Source organism: Meriones unguiculatus, chromosome 9, assembly GCF_030254825.1.
Source record: "Meriones unguiculatus strain TT.TT164.6M chromosome 9, Bangor_MerUng_6.1, whole genome shotgun sequence".
NCBI lineage: Eukaryota > Metazoa > Chordata > Mammalia > Rodentia > Muridae > Meriones > Meriones unguiculatus.
Window position 1 is genome coordinate 37,453,366 of NC_083357.1, and position 22,926 is coordinate 37,476,291.

The 22,926-nt window shown below is 35.9% G+C and overlaps 1 protein-coding gene across 2 annotated transcripts in view; it reads left to right on the plus strand.

The window, feature by feature from the left end:
• The window catches only part of Prkdc (protein kinase, DNA-activated, catalytic subunit), a 203,951-nt gene that overhangs the window by 22,219 nt on the left and 158,806 nt on the right, over positions 1–22,926 (plus strand). For both annotated transcript variants that reach the window (XM_060391032.1, XM_060391033.1), the window contains 10 exons: positions 3,616–3,768; positions 5,919–6,031; positions 6,389–6,548; positions 7,272–7,358; positions 8,656–8,775; positions 9,119–9,278; positions 11,164–11,270; positions 14,981–15,071; positions 16,715–16,875; positions 17,518–17,667. In XM_060391032.1, coding sequence (XP_060247015.1) covers positions 3,616–3,768; positions 5,919–6,031; positions 6,389–6,548; positions 7,272–7,358; positions 8,656–8,775; positions 9,119–9,278; positions 11,164–11,270; positions 14,981–15,071; positions 16,715–16,875; positions 17,518–17,667 — 1,302 coding nt within the window. The remainder of the gene's footprint in view (positions 1–3,615; positions 3,769–5,918; positions 6,032–6,388; positions 6,549–7,271; positions 7,359–8,655; positions 8,776–9,118; positions 9,279–11,163; positions 11,271–14,980; positions 15,072–16,714; positions 16,876–17,517; positions 17,668–22,926) is intronic.

The following is a 22,926-nucleotide window of genomic DNA, read 5'->3' on the forward strand; positions in this document are numbered from 1 at the left end:
CTACTGATCATTGAGCATGGGAGATCTTTCCATCGTGATATCTTTTTTAGTTCTTTTCTTCAAGTTCTTGTCATACAGGACTTTCACTTGCTTAGTTAGAGTTATGAGGTATTTTATATTCTTTATGGCTATTGTGAAGGGTGTTGTTTCCCTGATTTCTCTGTCAGCCCATTTATTGTTTATATACAGGAGGGCTACTTATGTTTTGAATTAATTTTGTATCCAGCTACTTTGCTGTGGGTGTTTATTAGTTTATTTGTTTATATAGTGGATTACATTGATAGATTTTTCTATGTTGAACTATCCTTGCATCTTTGGGATGAAGCATACTTGAATATGGTGGATGGTGGTTTTTTTATGTGTTTTTGGATTTGGTTTGGGAGTATTTTATTAAATATTTTTACGTCAAAGTTCATAAGGAAGATTGGTCTGAAATTCTTTTTCTTTGTTGAATCTTTGTGTGGTTTAAGTGTCAGGGTGACTGTTGTGTCATAAAAAGAATTTGGCAGTGTTCCTTCTGTTTCTGTTTAGTGGAATAATTTGAGGAGTATTGGTATTAGCACTTCTTTGAAAATCTGTAGAATTCTGTACTAAAACTATCTGGCCCTGGGCTCTTTTTGGTTGAGAGACTTTTAATGACTGCTTTTATTTCCTTAGGGTTTTAGACCAACTTGTTTATCTGATCTTGTTTTAACTTGAGCTAAAAGGGTCTAGGAGTGGGTGGGGACAGTTACCTGATGTTCCTGTTGCTAACAGACCTCAAGGAAAGCAGGTAGAATTGTAGGGACGGAAATGGAGTGAGGGTATGGGATGGAGATTACTGTTGTTAGAGGGGCTTTCAGGGGAGTTGATAGTTCCAGAGAACAACTTTTTTTTTTTTTTTTCCGAGACAGGATTTCTCTGTGTAGCCTTGGCAGTCATGGATTGCTTTCTGTCCTTAAACTCAGGGATGCCTGCCTCTGCCTCCCTGAGTGCTGGGAATAAAGGCGTGTACTACCATGCTTGGCTCAGAGGACAATTTTATTTTTTTTAAAGATTTATTTTTTTATTATGTATACAGTGTTCTGTCTGCATGCCAGAAGAGGGCACCAGGACTCATTATAGATGGTTGGGAGCCACCAGGTGGTTGCTAGGAATTGAAGTTTAGATCTGTGGAAGAGCAGCCAGTGCTCTTAACCTCTGAGCCATTTTTCCAGCTCTAGAGGGCAACTTTTAAGAGTCAGTTTTGTCCTTTCACCAAGTGGTACCCAGAGATCAAACTCAAGTTGTAAGGCTTGGGGACAAATACCTTTATTTTCTTAGCCATCTCTTTAACTTGTTTGTTTTTTGTTTATTTCTAACAGAGTCTCTTGTAGCCTCAGCTAGCCTGTAGGTTGTATGTAACTAAGAATCAGCTTGACTTTCTGATACTCTTACTTCCAACTTCAATCAAATATTATAATTTGAAAGCTATAAATATGCTCTACTTCTCGTCTTTATTAAGGGACTATATTAAGCAAATATAAACAACAATAACAACAACAACAAAAACCAAGTACACAAGATACCATGTCTCAGAAATACTAAACAAAATATCTCCATAGTTATAGATATCTTAGTCAGGGTTTCTGTTTCTATGATAAAGCATCACGACCAAAAGCAGCTTGGGGAGAAAGGAGTTTATTTCATTTTACATTTTCATAACATAGTACATTTCTGAAGTCAGTACAGGGACCAGGAGACAACGAAGCAGAGGCCATGAACAATTACTGAATTGTTCCTCTTTTTTATGTCATCCAGGCCGCTTGCTCCAGGTGCCACTCCCCACAGTTCTATGGGCTCCCAACATATAAATTATCAATCAAGAAGATGCCCTACAGGTTTGCCTATAGTCCAATCCTTTGGAAGCATTTTCTCAGTTAAGATTTCTTCTTCTCAGATGACCCTAGCTTATGTCATGTTGACATAAAAACTAGTAAGGACAGGTGTAAGATATTTATTTCAGAGTTGTGTTTTACTTTTAAAAGTTTTTATTTTTTGTTTTTTTCCTCTTTCAAGACAATATTTTTTTGTGTATCCTTGGCTCTGCTGGACCTTACTCTGTAAAGCAGGCTGGCCTTGAACTAACGGAGAGATCCGCTTGCCTCTACCTCCCAAGTACTGGTATTAAAGGCATGTTTTACCACCACCCAGTTAAAAGTTCTTTTTTTAAAGCATATTTAAAATATTGTGAGTAAAGACAGTTAAAAGTAAAACCATAATAAGATGAATGAGGGCTAGTGATGTCACTCACTGGTAGAGCATTTGTGTAACATGTAAACAAAATCCTGGGTTTGTTCTTCAGTGTTGCAAAAGCAAAGTTATTTTTTAAATAGTCTTCCTCATAGCAAGATGCTTATGGTCCTTTTCTCTCTTCTTCACTAAGTCTTTCCCTCCTGTTTTATCTATTTCTCTCTCAGTCATTCTATTCCTCTTCGTGTTCCCCTGCTGACTCTTTCTTTTGGGAGTTAATCTCAGAGCCTTGAGTATGCTAAGCACATTTTTCCACTATGCTACACTCACCTCTGTGTATTTGCGAGGCAGATTAATTTAGTTTGTTTGCTAATTCTGAGGGGTCAGTGTGCTTTAATTATTTGCATCACTTGTGTTAAAATAATGCCAATTGCCTAATACATTGCTAGATGATAATTTTTTACTTTCTGTAGCTATTATTTCAATATATAGTTCAGCAAAATATTAATAGTTTAGGATAAGAAAATTTTTACAATACATGATTTCTGTCCCATGAAGAATCATGCATTTGGGGACTAGAGAGATGGCTTAGCGTTAACACTGGCTACTCTTCTGAAGGACTGGGTTCAAATCTCAGTGTCCACATGGTAGTACACAACTGTCTGTAATTCCAATTCTAGGGTATTTGACACCTTCACACAGACATCCGTGGAGACAGAACACCAATGTAACTAAAATAAAATTTTAAAAAAGCCATACATTTTTTTTCTTAAGTTTAGATAGTATATTGAGTGTATGGAAGCATAGTGATGTACAGCTTGGATGTGAAATAATTTCAGCATTTCGGGTGTAGTTGCAGGTGGCCCAGAAGGTGGAAGCTAGCCCAGGTTATATGAGATCCTGTGAAAACAGAAGAATGGAATAGGGACTGGAGGGTAACTTGGTAAACAGTGCTTGTTCAGGATTTATGAAGCCCTAGATTTAGTCTCCTGTAACTGAGATGGAGAGAAATTGAGAATCAAAGCAAGCTACATAATACTAATGTGCGTTTATACATAGACACACAAAATAATTGACTTAAATGCTTTAACAAAGTTGACCTGTATCCTCTCATTCACTTCAGTGTGTAGAGTATTAAATCATACCATCTGATTAAAATGTCATGATAATTTGAAAAGATATTAAGTTATATATAAAGTTTATATAAAGTTATAAAGATATTAAAAAGGTTAAAGCTATTAAGCTTTGAAGCTTTAAAACACCAGGTAAATTAGTTACAGTTCATATATCATTGTTTCTGTCATACCTCAGTAAACACATACCTCTGAAAGTATACATCATCATGCTTATAAAATATACCATTTAGTCTAAGACTTTTGAACTCTTTTAAATTTTTCTTTATAGGATTTTATTTTAGGAGATGAAACATTTCTCTTTGTGAATTCCTCCCTTCAAAGTCTGAATCATTTACTCTACAATGAATTTATAAGATCAGTTTTGAAGATTGTGGAAAAATTGGATCTTACACTGGAGAAACAGGCTGTTGAAGAGCAGGAGGTTAGAAGTTCTTATCAATAATAATTTGCATCATTTTAATATCAATTCTTTGCATGCTCAGGTAAATAGCATATCTTCAGGGGAGAAAGAAAAGTTAGTTTCTTTGAAATGATTATGTGCCATAGGTGCTTTTCTGTTGTGTGTAACCCAATGTATAGAATGTGTTATCCACAGATTATTCAAACAGTGATTTATATGCTTAGTTTGTTAAAATATTTTTTTATTCTTGTGTGTAGTTTGTAGTAACAACATTTGAGAAGCTGAGGCAGGAAGATGATGAGTTCAAGACAAGCCTGGATTACAAAATAAGGCTCTTCCTCAGCAAACCTACATATGGCCAGCATTCGTTAGGTGGCTCACAACTAACTGTAACTCCACCTCCAGGGAATCCAGTCTATCCTCTGGAAGCACCATACACATGTGGTATATCACACACACACAAACACACAAATAAAAGTAAAAATAAATCTTTGAAAAAAATTTCTTTCATATGTACATATATATATGAGATTTATTTATTTATTATGTATACAATGTTCTGTCTGCATGTACGCCTGCAGCCCAGGAGAGGGCACCAGATCTCATTATAGATGGTTGTGACTACCATGCGGTTGCTGGGAATTGAACTCAGGACCTCTGGAAGAGCAGGCACTGAGCCACATCTCCAGCCCCTTAAAAATAAATCTTAATTATAATAAATCCACCGGGTTTAGTAGTGCATGCCTTTAATCCAGGAATGCAGCAGGTAGAGGTTTGGGGTCACCCTGTTCTACAGAGCAAGTCCAGGACAGCCAAGGCTACACAGGGAAACCCTGTCTAAAAAAAAAAAAACAACAACAACAACAACAAAAAAAACGGAAAACTAACCAACCAAACAACCAAACAAAAAACTAAGCAAAATAAAACCCCAAAAACAAAACAAAACAGACAAACAAACAAATAAACAAAAAAAACCCCATTCACTTAAGCTAGACTGGACATGGTGCCTTATTCTTGTAATTCCAGCACTGAGGAGATTGAGTTAGTAAGGTTGCTATGAATTCAAAGCCATCCTGGGCTACATAGTGAGTTCCATGTCAGTATGTATCTGCTTCAGAATACACATAAACATATACATAAATCTTCCCTAAAAATGTTTCCTGGAACCATATATCTGTAAGCTCACCCACAATTTCAAACGTGTGTCATTGTTAATTTTAGTCACTTCTCTTTGATGTTGTCACCTGCCACCCCTTAATGGCTGGTCTCCTAGTCCTTTGCAGGTCCTCACTCTGTAGTTCTTTTTTGTTTGAGACAGAGTCCTGCTATATAGCTTAGTGTGAGCATTTAACTCACAAGCCTGCATTGGACTCCAAAATGCAAGGATTGTAGGTATGCACTACCATACATGGTTCGTGTTTTTTCTGTTTAACTTTAGAATTTGAGTGCAAAAATTATATCTGATAACAGATTTGAGGACTTGAACTTTAAAATATGTTAAAAGCTGAGCTGGGCATGGTCTTATGCCTGTAAGTCCAGGTCTTGGGAGAATGACTAGAAATATGAGGAGTTCAAGGCCATCCTGCACTATATAGCACATTTGAGGCTCTTCTGGCTATATAGTAAGACCCTGTCTCAAAAAATACATAAATAAAATAAAGTCTTCTATTCCCTAAAATAAGTATCTTTCATTTGCCTTATTACTATGCATTATTCTTTTATTTAACAATTAGAAATCAGTGAGTCAATAGTGATACTTTCACTTTTTTGAAGTTTATCTCTATCAAAGTGTCATTGTTATTTTCAAAAGACAGCATTCCCCTTACGTTGACTATCTGTTGGTTTCTAATACTTGGGATGCAAGAGCAGTAGGCCTGCTATGAGTTATAGGGTATAGCCTAGGCTACAGAATAAAACCTTGTCTCAAAAAAAACTTTTAAAATGAAAAAACAATACCCTCCCTACCTTGTATTTTATATTTGTCTCATTCTTTCTTGTGAGTCCTTTGGCTTTCTGCTTTTATTTCCATTATTTACAAGTAAGCTCTTGAGGACTTGGTTATGTCTTTCTCACTATTGCTTACTTTCCTTATAAACCAATTCTTTCATTGGAAAGTTACTTAGTAAATGATGTGTTAAATGGACAGTTGTTGGTTTGGTACCATTTTTCAGGATAGAAGTTCTACTGGTGTTTGGGTGATTCCAACTTCAGATCCAGCCGCTAATTTACACGCTGCTAAACCAAAAGATTTTTCAGCTTTCATTAACCTGGTGGAGTTTTGCAGGTATTTTGTAGAATTTTAATTATTTAAGAGTGAAAACATATATGTTCAATAACTCTAATAAAGGAGATCCCTTGTATAAATATAAGAGTTAATATAGTAAATGACATAATCTAAAATTGCTTTTATAGACTTTTAAAATGTTTCTAGCAATTTAGACTTACCTTTTTGTTCTTCTGAAGAGGTAGAAGACTTCAGACAGGAAAAAGGAACATAACGTATCTTTAAAGGTGTTAGAAAGTCTAAACATTGTATAAGTGGAATTACCTATTATTTTTAATGTCATAATTTTCAAGCTGAGTAAGAATTAGGATAAAAATTAGGATAAAAATTTCTTCCTTAAATATTTTGTTTTTATAGGGAGATCCTTCCTAAGAAACAAGTAAGATTTTTTGAGCCATGGGTGTACTCATTTTCATATGAGTTAATTTTACAGTCTACACGGTTACCACTCATCAGTGGGTTCTACAAATTACTTTCTATTGCAGTGAAAAATGCTCGGAAAATAAAATATTTTGAGGTAAGTTTTTCTTAGGGACCTGAGTAATTCTTGTGTTTCTTTTATGCCTCTTGTGTTTACAGAGTCCTTTAAATGTGTACTTAGGCATATGTACTTTTAAATTTAGTTTTAAATATTTAATTTTAATAATTAAAAAAAAACTGATGTGAATGTCAATCAGATGACTCTTTTAAAAAGTTAGTAGCATTTTCTGCTCTCTGATTTTTAAGCACCTGGATAATTACATAAGATTAGCAACTTTTCAAAGTGATCCTGAGACTGAAGTATTTCTCTAGAAGTCTCAGGTTTTCTCAAGACTTAGCTAGACAGAGATACTTCTGGCAGGCTGTAAGACATCTGTGTTATAAACTCTTTAAATGACCTGGTATCATGAAGTTTGGGAATGGCTTGAGTTATATAGTTGAGGCTCCTATTGGTCACACAGAAACCCTATAGCCAATGTGTGTATATGTGTGTGTGTTGTTTGTTTTTTGTTGTTATAAGGAAGGGATGGCGTCAGACATTGTCTATAGCTCTTGAGCAGTCCTCAACCTTCTCCCTGCTTTGTTTCTGTTTGGAGCCTGCTGAGATGCACCCTTGAAACTGAGTCTCCCTTCTTTTCCAAACTAGATAGTAGAACATGAAATAGATTCATCATCTGGAGAAGGATTGAGAACTGATAGATAAGGGTGAGGAAGTGCTTGACTCTTGCTTGACATAATAATTTGCTACTTTTTTTGACAGGGAATTAGCACAAACAGTCTGAAGTATTCTTCTGAAGATCCAGAAAAGTACTCCTGCTTTGCTTTGTTTGCAAAATTTGGCAAAGAGGTAATATTTAAGTAGTTTGTTTTAATGTATTTCAGGATATTCTTGAATGTATAGTTAAAAAAAAATCCTAATGATCATCAATGACATAGTATTATTTATGGGTTTTTTTTGTTGTTTTTGGTTTTTTTGTTTGTTTGTTTTTTTTTTTTTTTTTTTTTTTTTAGTTTTGTTTGCTTGCTTGCTTGTTTGAGATAGGGTCTTACTATGCAGCCTTAGCTAGCCTGGAACTTAATATGTAGATAAGGCTATCCTTGAACCCATAGAGATCTGCATGCCTTTGCCTCCTAAGTGTTAGAAACAAAGTTGTATATCATCAGGCCAGTTTTTTTTTTTTTAATTTTTAATGCAATACATTCATTTATGTGTATTTATACGTGCCTGTATATCATTCTGTACGTATGGATGTTAGAGGAGACATTGCAGGAGTTAGTTCTCTTTTACCATGTGGATTACAAACTTAGGTCATCAGTCTTGATGACAAACACTACCCACTGACCCACTGAGACATTTCGCCAGCTTTGAAAATTGTTTTCTTAAATTCATATTGAGAATGAGGTTTTGTTTTTATGCTTGCTTGATGAGTTTGGACTGGGTTTCGTTTATTTATTTGCTTGGTTTTTGCTTTTTATGTTTACTTATTGTCTATGTCTATGACACGTGTGAAAGTTAGAGTACAACTTTCAGAAGCCGATTTTCTTCCACCCTATGTGTCCTAGGCTTAAACTCAAGTTGTCACACTTGATGGCAAGTGTTTTACTTATTGAGGTACCCTCCTGTCTTCTTTATGTGACAGGCTCATGAACGTAGCTCAGGCCATCCTGGAGCTTGTTCTCCTCTCTCAGGTAGGCAAGTATGGGCATGATAGGTTTGTCTTGGTGTAAGGTCTTTTAAAATCTTAACAACAGCAACAAAAATCTCTTAAATTCTCAGGAAAATAATTCAGTTTAGTGATGACAACTCAAATATAATAGTTATTGGCCTATATAATGAATAATTACTCATCAAAATGGGTATCATAATGACATTTTTCTCTCTACCTATAATGTACATTGATCATGCCTCACCACTTTCTTTAGCTTTTTATATAAAGGGGAATAAATACTTAAACAAATTAACTTTTTCTGGGAAATAGCATTTAGCTTTTTAGCAAATGTCATCATGACAAATAAAGGCTGCATACATTTGTTTTTCATATTTAAGAAGAGGATGAATATTTTTAATTTTCAAATTGTAGGCTATATTCAGCTTTTGGTGTGTTCTCTCTTATTAAGGTATCAGTGTGTTCTCTCTTATTAAGGTATCAGTTAAGATGAAGCAGTACAAGGATGAACTTTTGGCCTCCTGTTTAACCTTTGTTCTGTGCTTGCCACATGACATCATTGAACTTGATGTTAGAGCCTATGTTCCTGCATTGCAGGTGGGTGTATTTTCTTGAGTATACCTTGACTTTGATCACCACTTTGTTTCCTAGAAGTATCAGGGCTAAAGTAATTGATCACCTAATGGTTTCTGCTTGAACATTTCCTAGCCAGGAGGCTTTGAATAACAGAGGTCGCTCTGCTCTTCCTTTACCAATTGACCTGAGAATGGTTGCTTGTTTTCCTCTGGTGTTTTGAAACTATGCCTGCTTAGATTTAACAGTTTGTAGGGGCTAACAGTAGAAAGCATATCAATTAGAAACCATAAAATTAATTGATGGTTTTTGTTTCTTTAAGTCTTAAATTCCTCTTTCATTTTTCTCTGTTTGTATTGATATATAGATGGCTTTCAAGCTGGGCCTGAGCCACATGCCACTTGCAGAAATAGGACTGCATGTCCTCAAAGAATGGTCAGTTTACATTGATAGGTCTATAATGCAGCCTTATTACAAAGACATTCTCCCGTGCCTTGATGGATACCTGAAAACTTCAACCTTCTCAGGTAAGTTTCACAGAAATTGGGATGAGCATCATAAATAAAATTGCAGTGTGATTATAAAGTTGGACTATTAATATTTTTCCAACTTATAAAGTTTCAGTAGAATATTCAAAATATGTTTGATTGGTTTTTCTTTTAATTTGTATTTCTTGAATGATTTGTTAATATTGCATAAACTGGAAGGAAACAAACTATTTTTTGAGATTATAATTTAATTACAAAATTTCTCGATTTCTCCCTTTACTTTCTTTCCTTTCTCCAAATCTTCTCATATGTTCCTCTCTACTCTTTCAGATAAATGGCCTGTTTTTTCATTGACTGTTATTGCATGCATATATGTATATAGTTGTGTATTCCTAAATATAACCTGTTGAGTCCAAATAATGTTTCTTATTTGTATATTATCATGGCTGGCTATTTGACACTGGACAACTAATTACTACTTTTCCTTGGGAAGACCACCTCTTCCACTCCCAGTTTTCTCCTGTATTTCTTTCTGTAGGGTTGAGGTCACATGGTCTTTTCTCTGTCTGGTTTGACATGTTCATTGGTGTCATCCCTGTACAGCTAATGTTAGGACAGTCATTGTGGTGAAGTCTTTGTTAGTGTAGCTTTTGATACTGCTAGGAGACATGATACCACACAGAGTACGCACTCCTCTGGTTATTACAATCTTTCTGCCCTGTCTTTGGCCCTCTTTCCTGAGTAGTGGTACTCTGTAGATGTATCTGTTCTCACTGGGCCCAAAAATTCTGCTTTAAGATTGGTTGTGGTTTTCTGTAGTCACCTCTGTTTATTGCCAATGTAAGTTTCTTTGATGAGGGTTAAGGAGTACACTTACCTATGGGCATATTTCAGTGAGGAATAAGATGGGAATTTTGATTGGGAATGTATTGAATCTGTAAATAGCTTTTGTAGGATGATCATTTTCACAGTGTTGATTCTACCAATTCATAGCTTAGAAGCGTTTCAACTTCTTACTGTCTTTTTCAGGTATAATATCTTAGGCAGGTTACACAACAAGAGTAGGTTTATCCAGGCAGTAACTTAGCATCAAAATAGCATCAGACCAACCCCCAGCACACCATGCAGCTTAAAACTACAAATACATAACTTCATGGCTGTTGAATTACCATCTAGACCATAGAAAATAAGCACCTGCTAAAGATTTTATTTAACTCAGCAGTTGATAAGAGAAATAAAATAGATGTTACAGCTGGTTCCCATAGCCTGAATCTTTAAATTTTATTTGTAGCTTTTAAAATTTATTTGTGAGCTGTGCAGTGGTGTTATACACCTTTAATCCCAGCATTCTGGAGGGAAAGGTCAGTAGATCTTGAGTTTGAGGACAGCCTGGTCTATAGAGTGAGTTCTAAGACAGTCAAGGCTACACAGAAAAACACTGTTTCCAAAAACCAAAATCAAAAAGGAAAAAAAAATTATTTAAATTTATTAGTGGCAAAACTTCCTGAGGACAAATCATATTTAATATGTTTTGTTTGTTTGTTTGTTTGTTTGTTTTCGTCCAATTTGACATTCTTCTAGAAGAAATAACTTTGCTTTCCCCTCCTAGTAGGGACTTAAGGATTCTTGTGTTTTTAAGAATTTGAGTATGAGGTTTGATTGTCACATATTTGGCTTGTGTCTAAGGTGGGAGGACTAACCCTGCCACCAGACAGTGGTTCAGGCTCTTTTAAGTACAAGTTTACCAGCCCAGAGGAACTTCTGATGGATGGTGGTAATTCTAATATCAGGCTGCTAATTCTTTTTGTTCTAGAATTTTAAGTTTCGAAATCGTATTTTCAATAACCAGAACTTTAATGTTCCCATTTCACAATGTAGTGTGAGTATTGTTAAAATTATTTTGTTTTGTGTTTACTGCCCATAGATGAAACCAAGAGCCACTGGGAAGTATCAGCACTTTCTCGGGCTGCTCAGAAGGGATTTAATAGAGCTGTATTGAAGCATCTGAAAAGGGCTACAGATATTTCACCAGTAAGAAATCATTTGTCTTTTCTTTACCTTAAGTAATTCAGAGATGAACTTATGAGAAGTTAAAAAAAAAATCTTAAGTTAAATGTTAGCTGTTTTGTATACAAATTTAGAGTATGATCTAGGAATACTTTTGCTATCTTCTTAGCAATGAAATTAGCCTAACTATTTGGCTTCCTGTCTAGATTTTGCTTTCTTTGCTGATCCTACTCTCCACAGGGAAAGGTGGTATTTTCAGCAAGCAAGTCAGAATACTTGATGGTCGTGTGTAAGACTGATGCATTCTTTTTTTTTTGTTTTTTTGTTAAAGATTTATTTATTTATTATGTATATAGTATTCTGCCTGAATATATGCGTGTGAGCCAGAAGAGGGTACCAAATCTCATTGTAGATGGTTGTGAGCCACCATGTGGTTGCCGGGAATTGAACTCAGGACCTCTGCAAGAGCAACCAGTGCTCTTAACCTCTGAGCCATCTCTCCAGCCCAGGACTGATGCATTCTTACAGATGTCTTTTTCAGGTTGACTTTATGCCTGTTTTTCTACATGATTATTTGCTTCCTTGCTTGGTTTGCTTTGTGCTTTTAATGATTAGTTTCTTGATTAGTTGTTTTTTTGTTTTGTTTTTTGTTTTCAGTTTATTGTTTGGTAGGATTGGAAAAAGAAAAAGAAAATTAACTTAGTTTGGAGAAAGTATTCTTTGCCTGAAATAAAATTAAAAGTAGAAAAGCTTAGTGTTGAAAATTGACTAAAAACTTTTGGTTACGTATACTTAGTTTTGGAAGTTTTTGAATGAAAGATTTGGATAAAACTAGAAATAATTTTTAAGTTTTTGAATAATTTTATCACATAAAACAGTGAAATAAAATTACTTGAACATATCTTTGGATTTAGAAATAAAATTTCTTTAGAGATATACAATGTCTATATTATAAGATCCTGGATTCAACCCAAAATATTTGCGCTAATCACTGTTCTGTTGCTGTGAAGAGACACAGTGACCAAGGCAACTCTTGTAAAAGAAAGTATCCAATCATCATGGCAGGGAGCATGGTGGCATGGAAGATGACATAGTGCTTTTCTTTAAATGTTTTTTATCACTGTGAACACTGTACTTTGTTCTATTATACTTCCTGATGCTCCTTTTTCTCTCAGAATGTGTATATATGTGTATTCAGCTTGTTCCTTTTCAATATAGATCTGCATAAGAGTAACCACTAATAGCCAAGTGATACAGTCAATACTAGGCTGTCTTGAAGTCTCCTCTGCTAGCGCCCTCCATCCAAGACTTGTCAGTTTAGCCTAGGGCAGATTTTTTTTGACAAGGGCAGAAAGCAGTGACATTTTATATTCAGCCAACAAGCAATGTGGTCAGGCCTGTCACTATAATACCCCACTCCCTGGTACCAATTTCTTTCTTAATCATTGTTATGTTGCTTTGAAGAGACCATGAAAATGGCAACTCTTTTTTTAAAAATTTTTTTGTATTAATTATTTATGACAATTTATTCACTTTGTATCTTGCCTGTGGTCACCTCCCTCGTCTCCTCCCAATCCCTCTCTCCCTCTTTCCCTCTTTCCTTCCCTCTTCTTTTCCTATGTTCCTCCCTAAGTCTACTGATAGGGGAAGTCGTCCTCTTCTTTCATCTGACCCTAGTCTATCAGGTCTCATCTGGACTGGTTGCATTGTCTTCCTCTGTGGCCTAGCAAGGCTGCACCTACTCCCCCAGGGTGAGGTGATCAGAGAGCCTGCCACTGAGTTCATCATGGCAACTCTTATAAAAGAAAGCATTTAGTTGGGGCTTTTAAAATTTTTCAGAGGTGGCTCTTCATCATGGCAGGGAGCATGCAGCACAGAGGCAGATATGGTACTAAAGAAGTAGCTTAGAGTTCTGCATCTCAGTCTGCAGGCAGCAGGAACAGAGTGACCCTGGGGTCTGGCATGGGATTATGACACACTTCCTCTAAGGCCAAACATAATGCAACAAGGCCACATCTCCTAGTCCTTCTCAAATAGTACCACTCCCTGATGATAAACCAAACCAACTTGGGGTGTTATAGAAATCAGGCTCTTGAGAAACCCAGCAGTACTCAGAGAGTTGGAGAACTCACTGTATTCCAACTCAGCCTTGGGCCAGAAACACATGTAGATTTTGTAAAATCTATCCCCATCCTGTAGTTTGGTTTTGTTTTTTTATATATAGCTTCTAAAGTTTGAGTAATGGTACTGAAATCCCTGCATCATTAAGGGTCTCATGACCTCTGAAGGGAAGTTTCCAGTGAAGGTTAAGCATGTTTACAGTAGCTAATAGTGTGGTAGTGATTAAGACATTCTTTAGCAAATATTTTCTTGTTTAAACAATAGCTGTGTCAAACATTTATTAATTAGCTTACTTTTTCAAGATAACAGGAAGGGGATTCTGCTGAAACAAGCAGGAGTATAACATGCTAAGCCCAATAATATGTAACCCATCTTGTCCTTACTTAATTCTATAGCCCTCAGACAAAACAACATAGTGGAAGGCAGTAGTTGTATTATGTTGGGTACATATTAAGATAATAATTATGTAGTGTATATTTTCCCTCATTCTTCAGTGTGAAGAAAGAGGGTTTTGGGCTTACAGCTTTAATTTCACTAAGGGAAACCAGAAGCATGAACTGAAACAGATTGTGGAGATAAGAACAAAAACAAAAAACTCTGTTTATAACTTACTCACTATACCTTTTTCATAACCCAATAACACTTACCCAGGGGTAACACTGCCCACAGTAGGCTGGGTCCTTCTATTTTAAACGTTTAGTCAAGAAAATGCTCTATAGGTCAGTGTTATAGAGCCAGTGACTCAGGTGAGGTTTCCTTGTCCCATGTTATTTGGACTTGGCTATTTGACCAACATTTTCCTTAATGAACAAAGAAATTCTGCCACTTCAAGGAAAACATCTGTTAACACAATACTATTACAATGAGTTTGATAGCTGATACTTAATATTTTTCTCATGAGATTGGTAATGATACCAACAAATGTAATTTAAGGCATCTGTGAAGAAATATGTCAATATATGGGAAATCTGTCTGCTCTGTTGAACCAGTATTTTCAATAAGCAATGCATGATTGGAAAAAAATCCAAAGTGCAAGATAAATTTACTGTAATAGGTTATATGTAGAAAGTTCATTGATAAGACTTCACACTCTACACTGTATGATATGAAGGATAATCAGTTATCTGAAATGACTACAAAATGCTACTTTATGTTCTACCCCTGTGTGAACTCTGTGACTCCTGTGAATAAGACTAAAGCCCTTTACAATAATGTACAGCAGGTCCACTCTTTTTAGGGTTTTGTTTTGAAAAACTGATTTTCATAAAAGTATATTGTTTTTCACAAACTGGGTTAGTATTTTTTTTTTAAATGAAGCCTGATATAAAGTTTGAATTTCTAATGTAGTATTTAGGAGTGTGACCCATATAACCAAAAGTGCTATGGGAGTCCTTAGCACTTCTTAAGAGTATAAAGGGTCTTCCAAAAACTTGGAAGCTGCTGGCCTTGTGCTGTGCATCCACCTGCAAAATTGTAAGATATAATGTCTTGTATGGATTCTCAGTGGCATTAATGGTACTAATTAACTATTAGGGGACATTAACAATAGTATTCTTTCCTTTTCACTTTAATTTTTAAATTTATCACATATATACAATTATTCAAATTTTCAGGATGAAGCATTATCTTCAGAAGAAATAAGAGTTAAAGTAGTACAACTACTGGGATCTCTAGGAGGACAAATAAACAAAAATCTTGTAGCAGGTAAGCTTTTTCCTAAAATAATCCTGTAGATTATTTTCCTAAAATAATCCTGTAGATTATGCACATGCTGTGCCCAGTTCAATATTTTTGCCACTGTAGTGATGAACACCAGTTTAGGCTTCCATAGCATAGTATTCTGTTTCAGATTTCCTCAAAACTGGTAAGTTTTACTTTATCCTGTCTGGGTTATATTCAGCACCTGAAATCATATTCAGAGTCTAGCACATATTTTCTACTTTCCAAAACAAGTTGGAACTTAAGAGTTGATCAGCTTAAGAGGCTTTTTGTATTCTTCTCTTTCTCTTCACTTTGACAAGAATGAACTGTGAAGCCCAGACTGGCTGACACAGAACATGCTATCTAGACTCTAATGAGGCTTCAGACTTAGAAAGTTCTACCTGCTTCTACCTCCTGTGCTGGGATTAGAGGAATGTGTAACCATGCTGGTTTTTCAGATATTTTATTTAATCTTTGAAGGCATCACCTCTAGCCTTAGATGTGGGACAGCCCCACTAACAGTAGTTTAGAAGGTTAAACTTAATATCCTCAGTTTTGTATTTTAATTTTTTAGATTTTTTTTAGAATTCATGTTTTGTCTGAATGTATGTATGTTCACCAAATTAATGCCTACTGTTCATTTGGGTTAGAAGAGGGCATCTGATTCTCTGGAACTGGAGTTACACAGATAGTTGTGAGCCACCATGTGGGTACTGGGAACCAAACACAGGTTCTCTGCAAGAACAAGTACTCTGAATCACTGAGCCCCCTCTCCAGTACCTGAACTTAACATTTTTAATATGTGAATATTTTTAGAGTGTTTTTATATAAGAAAAACTCAGGTACTTTTACTTTTGAAATTTAATGTTAACTAGAGACTTTTAGGTATTTAAGAAATTAGGACCTACACTTGGAAAGTGTTTTCAAAAGGTAACTTTGGCATTGTTTTCTTGGGTGTGTTTGTGCACAGGTGCATGTGGAAGCCTTAGGCTAATGTCAAGAGTCTTCCTTGCTCACTTTCCACCTTATATTTGAGGCAATGTCTCTCAGTTCAACCAAGTTCTCGCCAATATATATAGTCTAACTAGCCAGGGTGCTCCAGGTATCAATCTCAATACTGGAAGTATAGGTAGCCTGCCATGTTCACCCAGTGTTTACATGTAGGCTTGCATCTGAACTCTAGTTCTCATAGTTGTATGGATAACACCTTTATCTACTGAACCATCTCCATGCTCCCTTTGAAAGAGTAATTTTGTTTTTCATTTATGTTTTGTTTTCTTTTTTGAGAAAAGGTCTTCGGTAGTCTTGGCTGGCCAGGAAATCATAAGGATCCCCCTGCTTCTGCCTCCCAAATGCTAGAGTTATAGGCATGTACCACCACATTTGGCAAAGAGGAGATTTTTGTTAATTGTACTTAATATTTTCTGTCATATATTTTAAGTAGCTCTTACTGAATATGGATATTCCTATTGAAGAATGGTTTTAGTTAAATTTAGAAATAAGAGCACCAGTGGTTTTAATATTCTTGCATATCTGAAGCAGAAAAACAGAAAGACAAAATGCTTCAAAAGCACCCTAATTTAGCTAATGAGATGTAAGAGGAAAGTTCTTGAATGAAAAGCCCCTTTCTAACACTTTTTCTTCAGTTGCATCAGGAGAAAGAATGAAGAAGTATGTGGCGTGGGACAGGGAGAAAAGACTCAGCTTTGCAGTGCCGTTTAGAGAGATGAAGCCTATCATCTATCTGGATGTCTTCCTGCCTCGGGTCACTGAATTGGCTCTTTCTGCTAGTGACCGACAAACTAAAGTATTTTTTTTTCCATTTCATTCTTTATAGTATATTGCTTTAAAAACATGTACATGTTGGTTCAGAAACAGGCACTATGTATTAGCCATTCTAATGTCATTACTTTTAAATGTTTTTAGAAGTAGGTTTCATTGATAAATGAAAATTAAGTATAATTTGTCATCCTAGATAATAACTTGTCAAATCATTCTATACCAGATGTTTTTTGTCACAAAAATGTAATGCAAAGTGTGTTTAAAAATTATATTTGGCAAGAATTTGATAATTCCCTTAACCTGGGAGATTGGTAACAGATTATCATAAATGTGATTTGTAAGTTTTTAATGTGCTTCCACAATGTACTTACTAAAGTTATATTTACAAATGAAGCCAGGATGGATAGTTCTAAACTGTGTGAAATATATTTGATATGAATGTATCGCCCTCAGAGTCTGAACTTTTTAAATTTCAATTTTTAATTCTTGGATAAAGTTTAAAGTCCGCAAAAGCATGAATTTTTTTTATAAAAACTGCTATTTCCAGTTTTTTATTTGTAGTATATAGTAGTTACCCCCAAGAAAAGTTTTCCTCTTACATGGCAATGTAAAGAGAAAACTTTGTCAACATGGTAATAAAGGCTTTGTTGAACTTGTTCCCTCTCAGGTGGCAGCTTGTGAACTGTTACACAGCATGGTTATGTTTATGTTGGGAAGAGCCACTCAGATGCCTGAAGGCCAGGGCCTGCCTCCCATGTACCAGCTCTATAAGCACTTGTTTCCTGTGCTGCTTCAACTTGCATGTGATGTGGATCAAGTAAGTACGTGGCTATGATTTAAAAAGAATATGATCTCAAGATGGCTATGGTAGTGTATGCTTGTAATTCCAGAGCTTGGAAGAGACAGGAGAATTTCAGCAAGTGTGGGGCCAGCACACACACACACACACACACACACACACACACACACAAAAGGTGGGCTTATTGGTGGTCACTGCAGTCTGCCTTCTACCCTGTGCTTCTACCCTAAGTTACTTGGTCCAGTGACCTGGGGATTAGAGCATTTTTTAAATAACATTTTAAATTTATGGGGAGGGCCAGGTTTTGAGACAGGGTTTCTCTGTGTAGTCCTGGCTTTCCTGTAACTCACTCTGTAGACCAGGCTGACCATGAGCTCAGAGATCTAGCCTCCTGATATTAAAGGCCTGCAACACTTTAAATTTTTTTTTAATTTTAGTTTACTCTATTTATTTATTTATTTTTGAAAATAGAGTTTTTGAGACAGTATACTCTAATTACAGTTTTCCCTCCCAGTTCCTTCCAGGCCCACTCCATCTAACCAAATCTACACTCTATTTCTCATTAGAACAGTCATCTAAAAAAAAGGTGGGGGGGCTGGAGAGGGGGCTCAGCGGTTAAGAGCACTGTCTGCTCTTCTGGAGATCCTGAGTTCAATTCTCAGCAATCACATGGTGGCTCACAACCATCTATATTAGGATCTGATGCCTTCTGGCATGCGGGTCCACATGGAGCTAGAGCGCTCTTATACGTAAAATAAATAAAGAAATCTTTAAAAAAAATAGTGATAAAATAAAGACAAACCAGAATGGGACAAAACAAACAGAAAAACAAATAAAAAGAGCCAAAGAAAGGCACAGGAAACCTACACATAGAAACCTACACATAGATTTGGAGACCTACACATAGAAATCCCATAAAAGAAATTAGAAAGCATAATATATGAGCTTATTTTGTTTTAGCCATCTGTTCCTGGGCATGGGGCCTGAGTTTATGTACACAGTGAAACACCAATGGAGGAAACTACTTTTTCCTTTGGTGAGCAGTTATCAGTTAGAGCTAACTTCTGAGTCAGGAATGGGGTCTTGTTTCTGCATTCCTTCTCAGTACTGTGAACTCATCTGACTTAGACCCTTGCAGGCGCTGTGCATATTGCCACAGTCTGTAAGTTCATATGTTTATAAGTGCTGTTGTGTCTGGAAGGTCTTGTTTCCTTGTTATCTTCCCTTGCCTCTGGCTCCTAAACTCTTTTTCACTTTTCTTCCAGAGGACCCTGAGACCAGAGGGGAGAGATTTGATAGATACGTACTATTTAGGATTTAGTGTTCCAAGATCTCTCACTCTTTACACATTGTCTTATGTGTTATGGGTCTTTTGTATTTGTTCCCTTCTGCTGTAGGAGGAAGCTACTATGCTTAGAGCTAAGTAAGACACTAATCTATGAGTATAGCATAATGTTGTTAGGAGTCCTTTTATTGCTGCATTCCTTTAGCAGAACAGTATAGTATTTGGTTTTCCTCTAAGTCCCTGGCCTTTTTGGTTTCAGATTCTTAGCTGGCCTAGCAGTGTCATGAATGAGTTCCATCTCATGGAGGGGACCTTCAAAACAGTCAGATAGTTGTTGATTAACTCCTACAATTTTATGTACTATTATCAATGTATTTTGTTAACAGGGATTGGTTATGAGTGTATTTTGTGAGCAGATCACCATTGTAGATCAAAGAGTTTGTAGCTGCTTTGGTGTTTACCTTTCTCCTTTGGTAGTGTGGATAGTACCTTCTAGTACCATGAACACTACTCTGTAAAGGTAAAGGCTCTAGGTAGGCATCAGTTCAACTTTTCCATGTTTAGTGAGTAATGTAGTTGTTGTCGTTAGCAGTAGGATCTTACAATCAGTTTGTAGAAAGCAATCTAGCCTTGGCAATAGCCTGCACCATTTGAGAGTTCTCATAGGACCCCCTTGGACCACACTCTATTAGATGTAGTTCATTCCCAGCACTAGAAGCTTCATATGGAGACGAGAGATGTCCAGTTGGGGTTCTGTCCCCTCTGTTATTTGGCAATTTGATTTAAATCACCTTCATATATATATATATATATATATATATATATATATATATATGTATATATATATATACACACACACATATATACATATGTATATATGTATTTTAGGAAGCTTCTACTGTATTAGGTTTTCATATGGCCAAAAAAAAAGGCTTAATTTTAGCTCTCTCTCCCTGTATTCCCTTCTTTATCCCTCACTCTTTCTTCTCCTTCCCTATTTGAGTCTCCCATTTTAGTCAGCTCCCCATCCTTCATTCATCCAAACCAATGGATTTTATTTCCCCTTGCTATGGAGATCCTTCCTTCTCCCTTATGCTCTTATGCACTTAAACTCTTATGCACTTAAACTCTATGATTGTTCGGATTGTAGCCTGCTTACTGAAGACTTAATATCTCATATCTAACATTCATATATAAAAGAATACATACCATGTTTTTTTTTTCTAGTTTTGTCCATTTACTTGAAAATTTCTTGATATTCTCTCTTTCTCTCTGTGTGTGTGTGTATGTGTGTGTGCTTTGAGGCAAGGTTACTTGGGTAGCCTTGGCTATCTTGGAATTTCCTCTGTTGAACAGGCTGGCCTCAAACTCAGATTAACCTGCTTCTGCCTTCCAAATGCTGGAATTACAAAGGCATGTACCATCACTTGGCATTTTCTTGATTCATTTATTTATTGATGAACATCTAGGTTGTTTCCTATTTCTCACTATAATTTCTAGCTATTAGACTTGAGTGGCAGTTAAGAGGAGTGAGTAAGCATTTCTGTAGGAAGATTTAGAGACCTTTGGATCAATACCTTTGCCTAATAGCTACATCTTGGGGTGGATATATTCCCAGCTTCCGGAGGAACTGCCACACTGATATCTGTAGTGCAGCTTGAGTGTTTTCTTTACTCCAAATCCTTGCCAGCATGAGCTGATATTTGTTTTATTGATCTTGGCTGTTCTGACTGGGCTAAGATGAAATCTCAAAGTAGTTTTGATCTGCATATACCTAATGATGTTGAAAGTTGAAATTTTAAAAATCATTTCTCAGCCATATGTGTTTCATTTTTTGAACTCTGTTTAGATCTATACTTAATTTTTATATTGGGTTATATTGTTGGTTATTAATTTTTATTTTTTATTTATATCTTAGTTAAACAGTGGTTATTCCTAAACCAGCTGTACACCAAATCACCACACAGAGACTAGGATTTATTTAATTAACCTAGAGCACAATGCTGGGCAATGGTTACTACATCCTAAACCTCCAAGCCTGAATAGTTTCCTCCCATTCAGATTTCCCACATTATACTTACTTTTAATCATATATTATGTCTGGTTATCTCTTCTGGTGGTTCCAAGTCCTTTCCTGCCAATCTTTCCTCTTCGACTCCTCCCACTTGCTTCTTTCTCCTCCCCTCCAGACCAGGATGTCCCATGCTATTCTCTCCATTGCTCAGCATTGGCTGGTTTTATTGACAATACAGAGAACAAATGGTGGCATGTTTATACAAACTTGAGACAGGTGATGCTTAGCATAAGCTTCACAGTGTAGTGACTGGACTGGACTGAAACCAGATAATGGGGTAGAGAAATCAGCATTTGAATGTACAAGGGTAAATTAAATACATTCCATAAGAACATTATACCAACAGGGTTATTTGTTTTCTTCCTGTCCAGTTTTTTAGTTCTTTAACATTTTAGATGTTGGGCCTCTTTCAGATGTGTGGTTGGTAAAAATCTTTTCCCATTCTGCATGCAGCTGCTTTGTCCAAATGCTGTTTTCCTTTGTCATACAGAAGCTTCAGTTTCATGAGGTCCCATTTATTATTATTCTTAATGCCTGTGCTATCAGTGTTCTCTTCAGAAAGTTTCCTGTACCAGTGAATTCAATGCTATTTCTCACTTTCTTTTCTGTAAGAGTCAGTATATCTTGCCTAATGTTGAGGTCTTTGACTGAATTGAGTTTTGTGCAGGGTGATAAATATGAGTCTATTCTCATTCTTCTTTATGCAGCCATTCAGTCTGACTAGGACCTTCTGTTGAAGATACTCTCCTCATTCCAGTGTGTATTAACGGTTTTTAATTCAATTCCATTGATCAACATGTCTTTTTTGATGTCAATACAGTATTGTTTGTATTGTACCTCTGTAGTACAGGTTGAGTAGACAGGAGTGTTTTAGATATTCTGGATTTGTGTGTGCATGTGTTTTCAATGAAACTGAGTATTACCCTTTCAATTTCTGTTTAGAATTGTAAGTTAAATGGAGATTGGCATTGAATCTGCAGATTGCTTTTTGTAGGATGGTCATTAAATTAATTCTACTAATACATGAGCAAAAGAGATCTTTCCATCTTCTCATATCTTCTTAAATATGTTACTTCAATGTCCTTACGTTTTATTATACAAGTCCTTCATATTTTCATTTGTATATAGAGAGGCTAGTAATTTTTGTATCCTGCTACTTTGCTAAAAATGTTTATCAGCTTTATAAGTTTCCTGGTGTTTTTTGTGTTTTTGTTTATGTTTTATTTTGTTTTAAATATATAAAATCCTGTCAGCTGCAAATAAGGATACTTTGACTTCCTTTTTAATTTGGATCTCTAATTGCTCTAAGATTTCAAGTACTATGTGAATAGATAACGAAAGAGTGGAGAAGTTTGTCTTGCTTCTGATTTTGTATAAATACTATGAATTTCTCTAAGATTGGTATTGGCCGTGGGCTAGCAATAAATTGCTGTTTATCATGTTGAGTTATGTACTTGGCATCCCTCATCTCTCAAGGCTTTTATCATGAAGAGACATTGGATCTTTCAAAGGTCCTTTTTGCATCTAATGAGATGATCATGTAGTTTTTGTCTTTCAGTCTGTTTATATGATGGATTTTATTTATTAATTTACATTCTGGACCATCTTTGCATCTCTGGGATAAAGCCTACTTAGCTATTAATGTCCTTTAATGTGTTCATGATCTGATGTTGAGTATTTTATTGAGATTCTTTTGCACCAATCTAAGGGAAATTGGTCTGTAATTTTTTTCTTTGTGGGTCTTTCTTTATATGGTTATCAGGGTAACTGTTACTTTTAAAATTAAATGGGCAATGCTTCTTCTCTTTCTATTTTATGGGGTAATTTGAGGAGTATTGGCATTAACTATTATTTGGAAGTCTGGTAGAGTCCTGTGCAAAAAACCACCTGACTCTGGGCTTTTGTTTTCTTTTGGTTT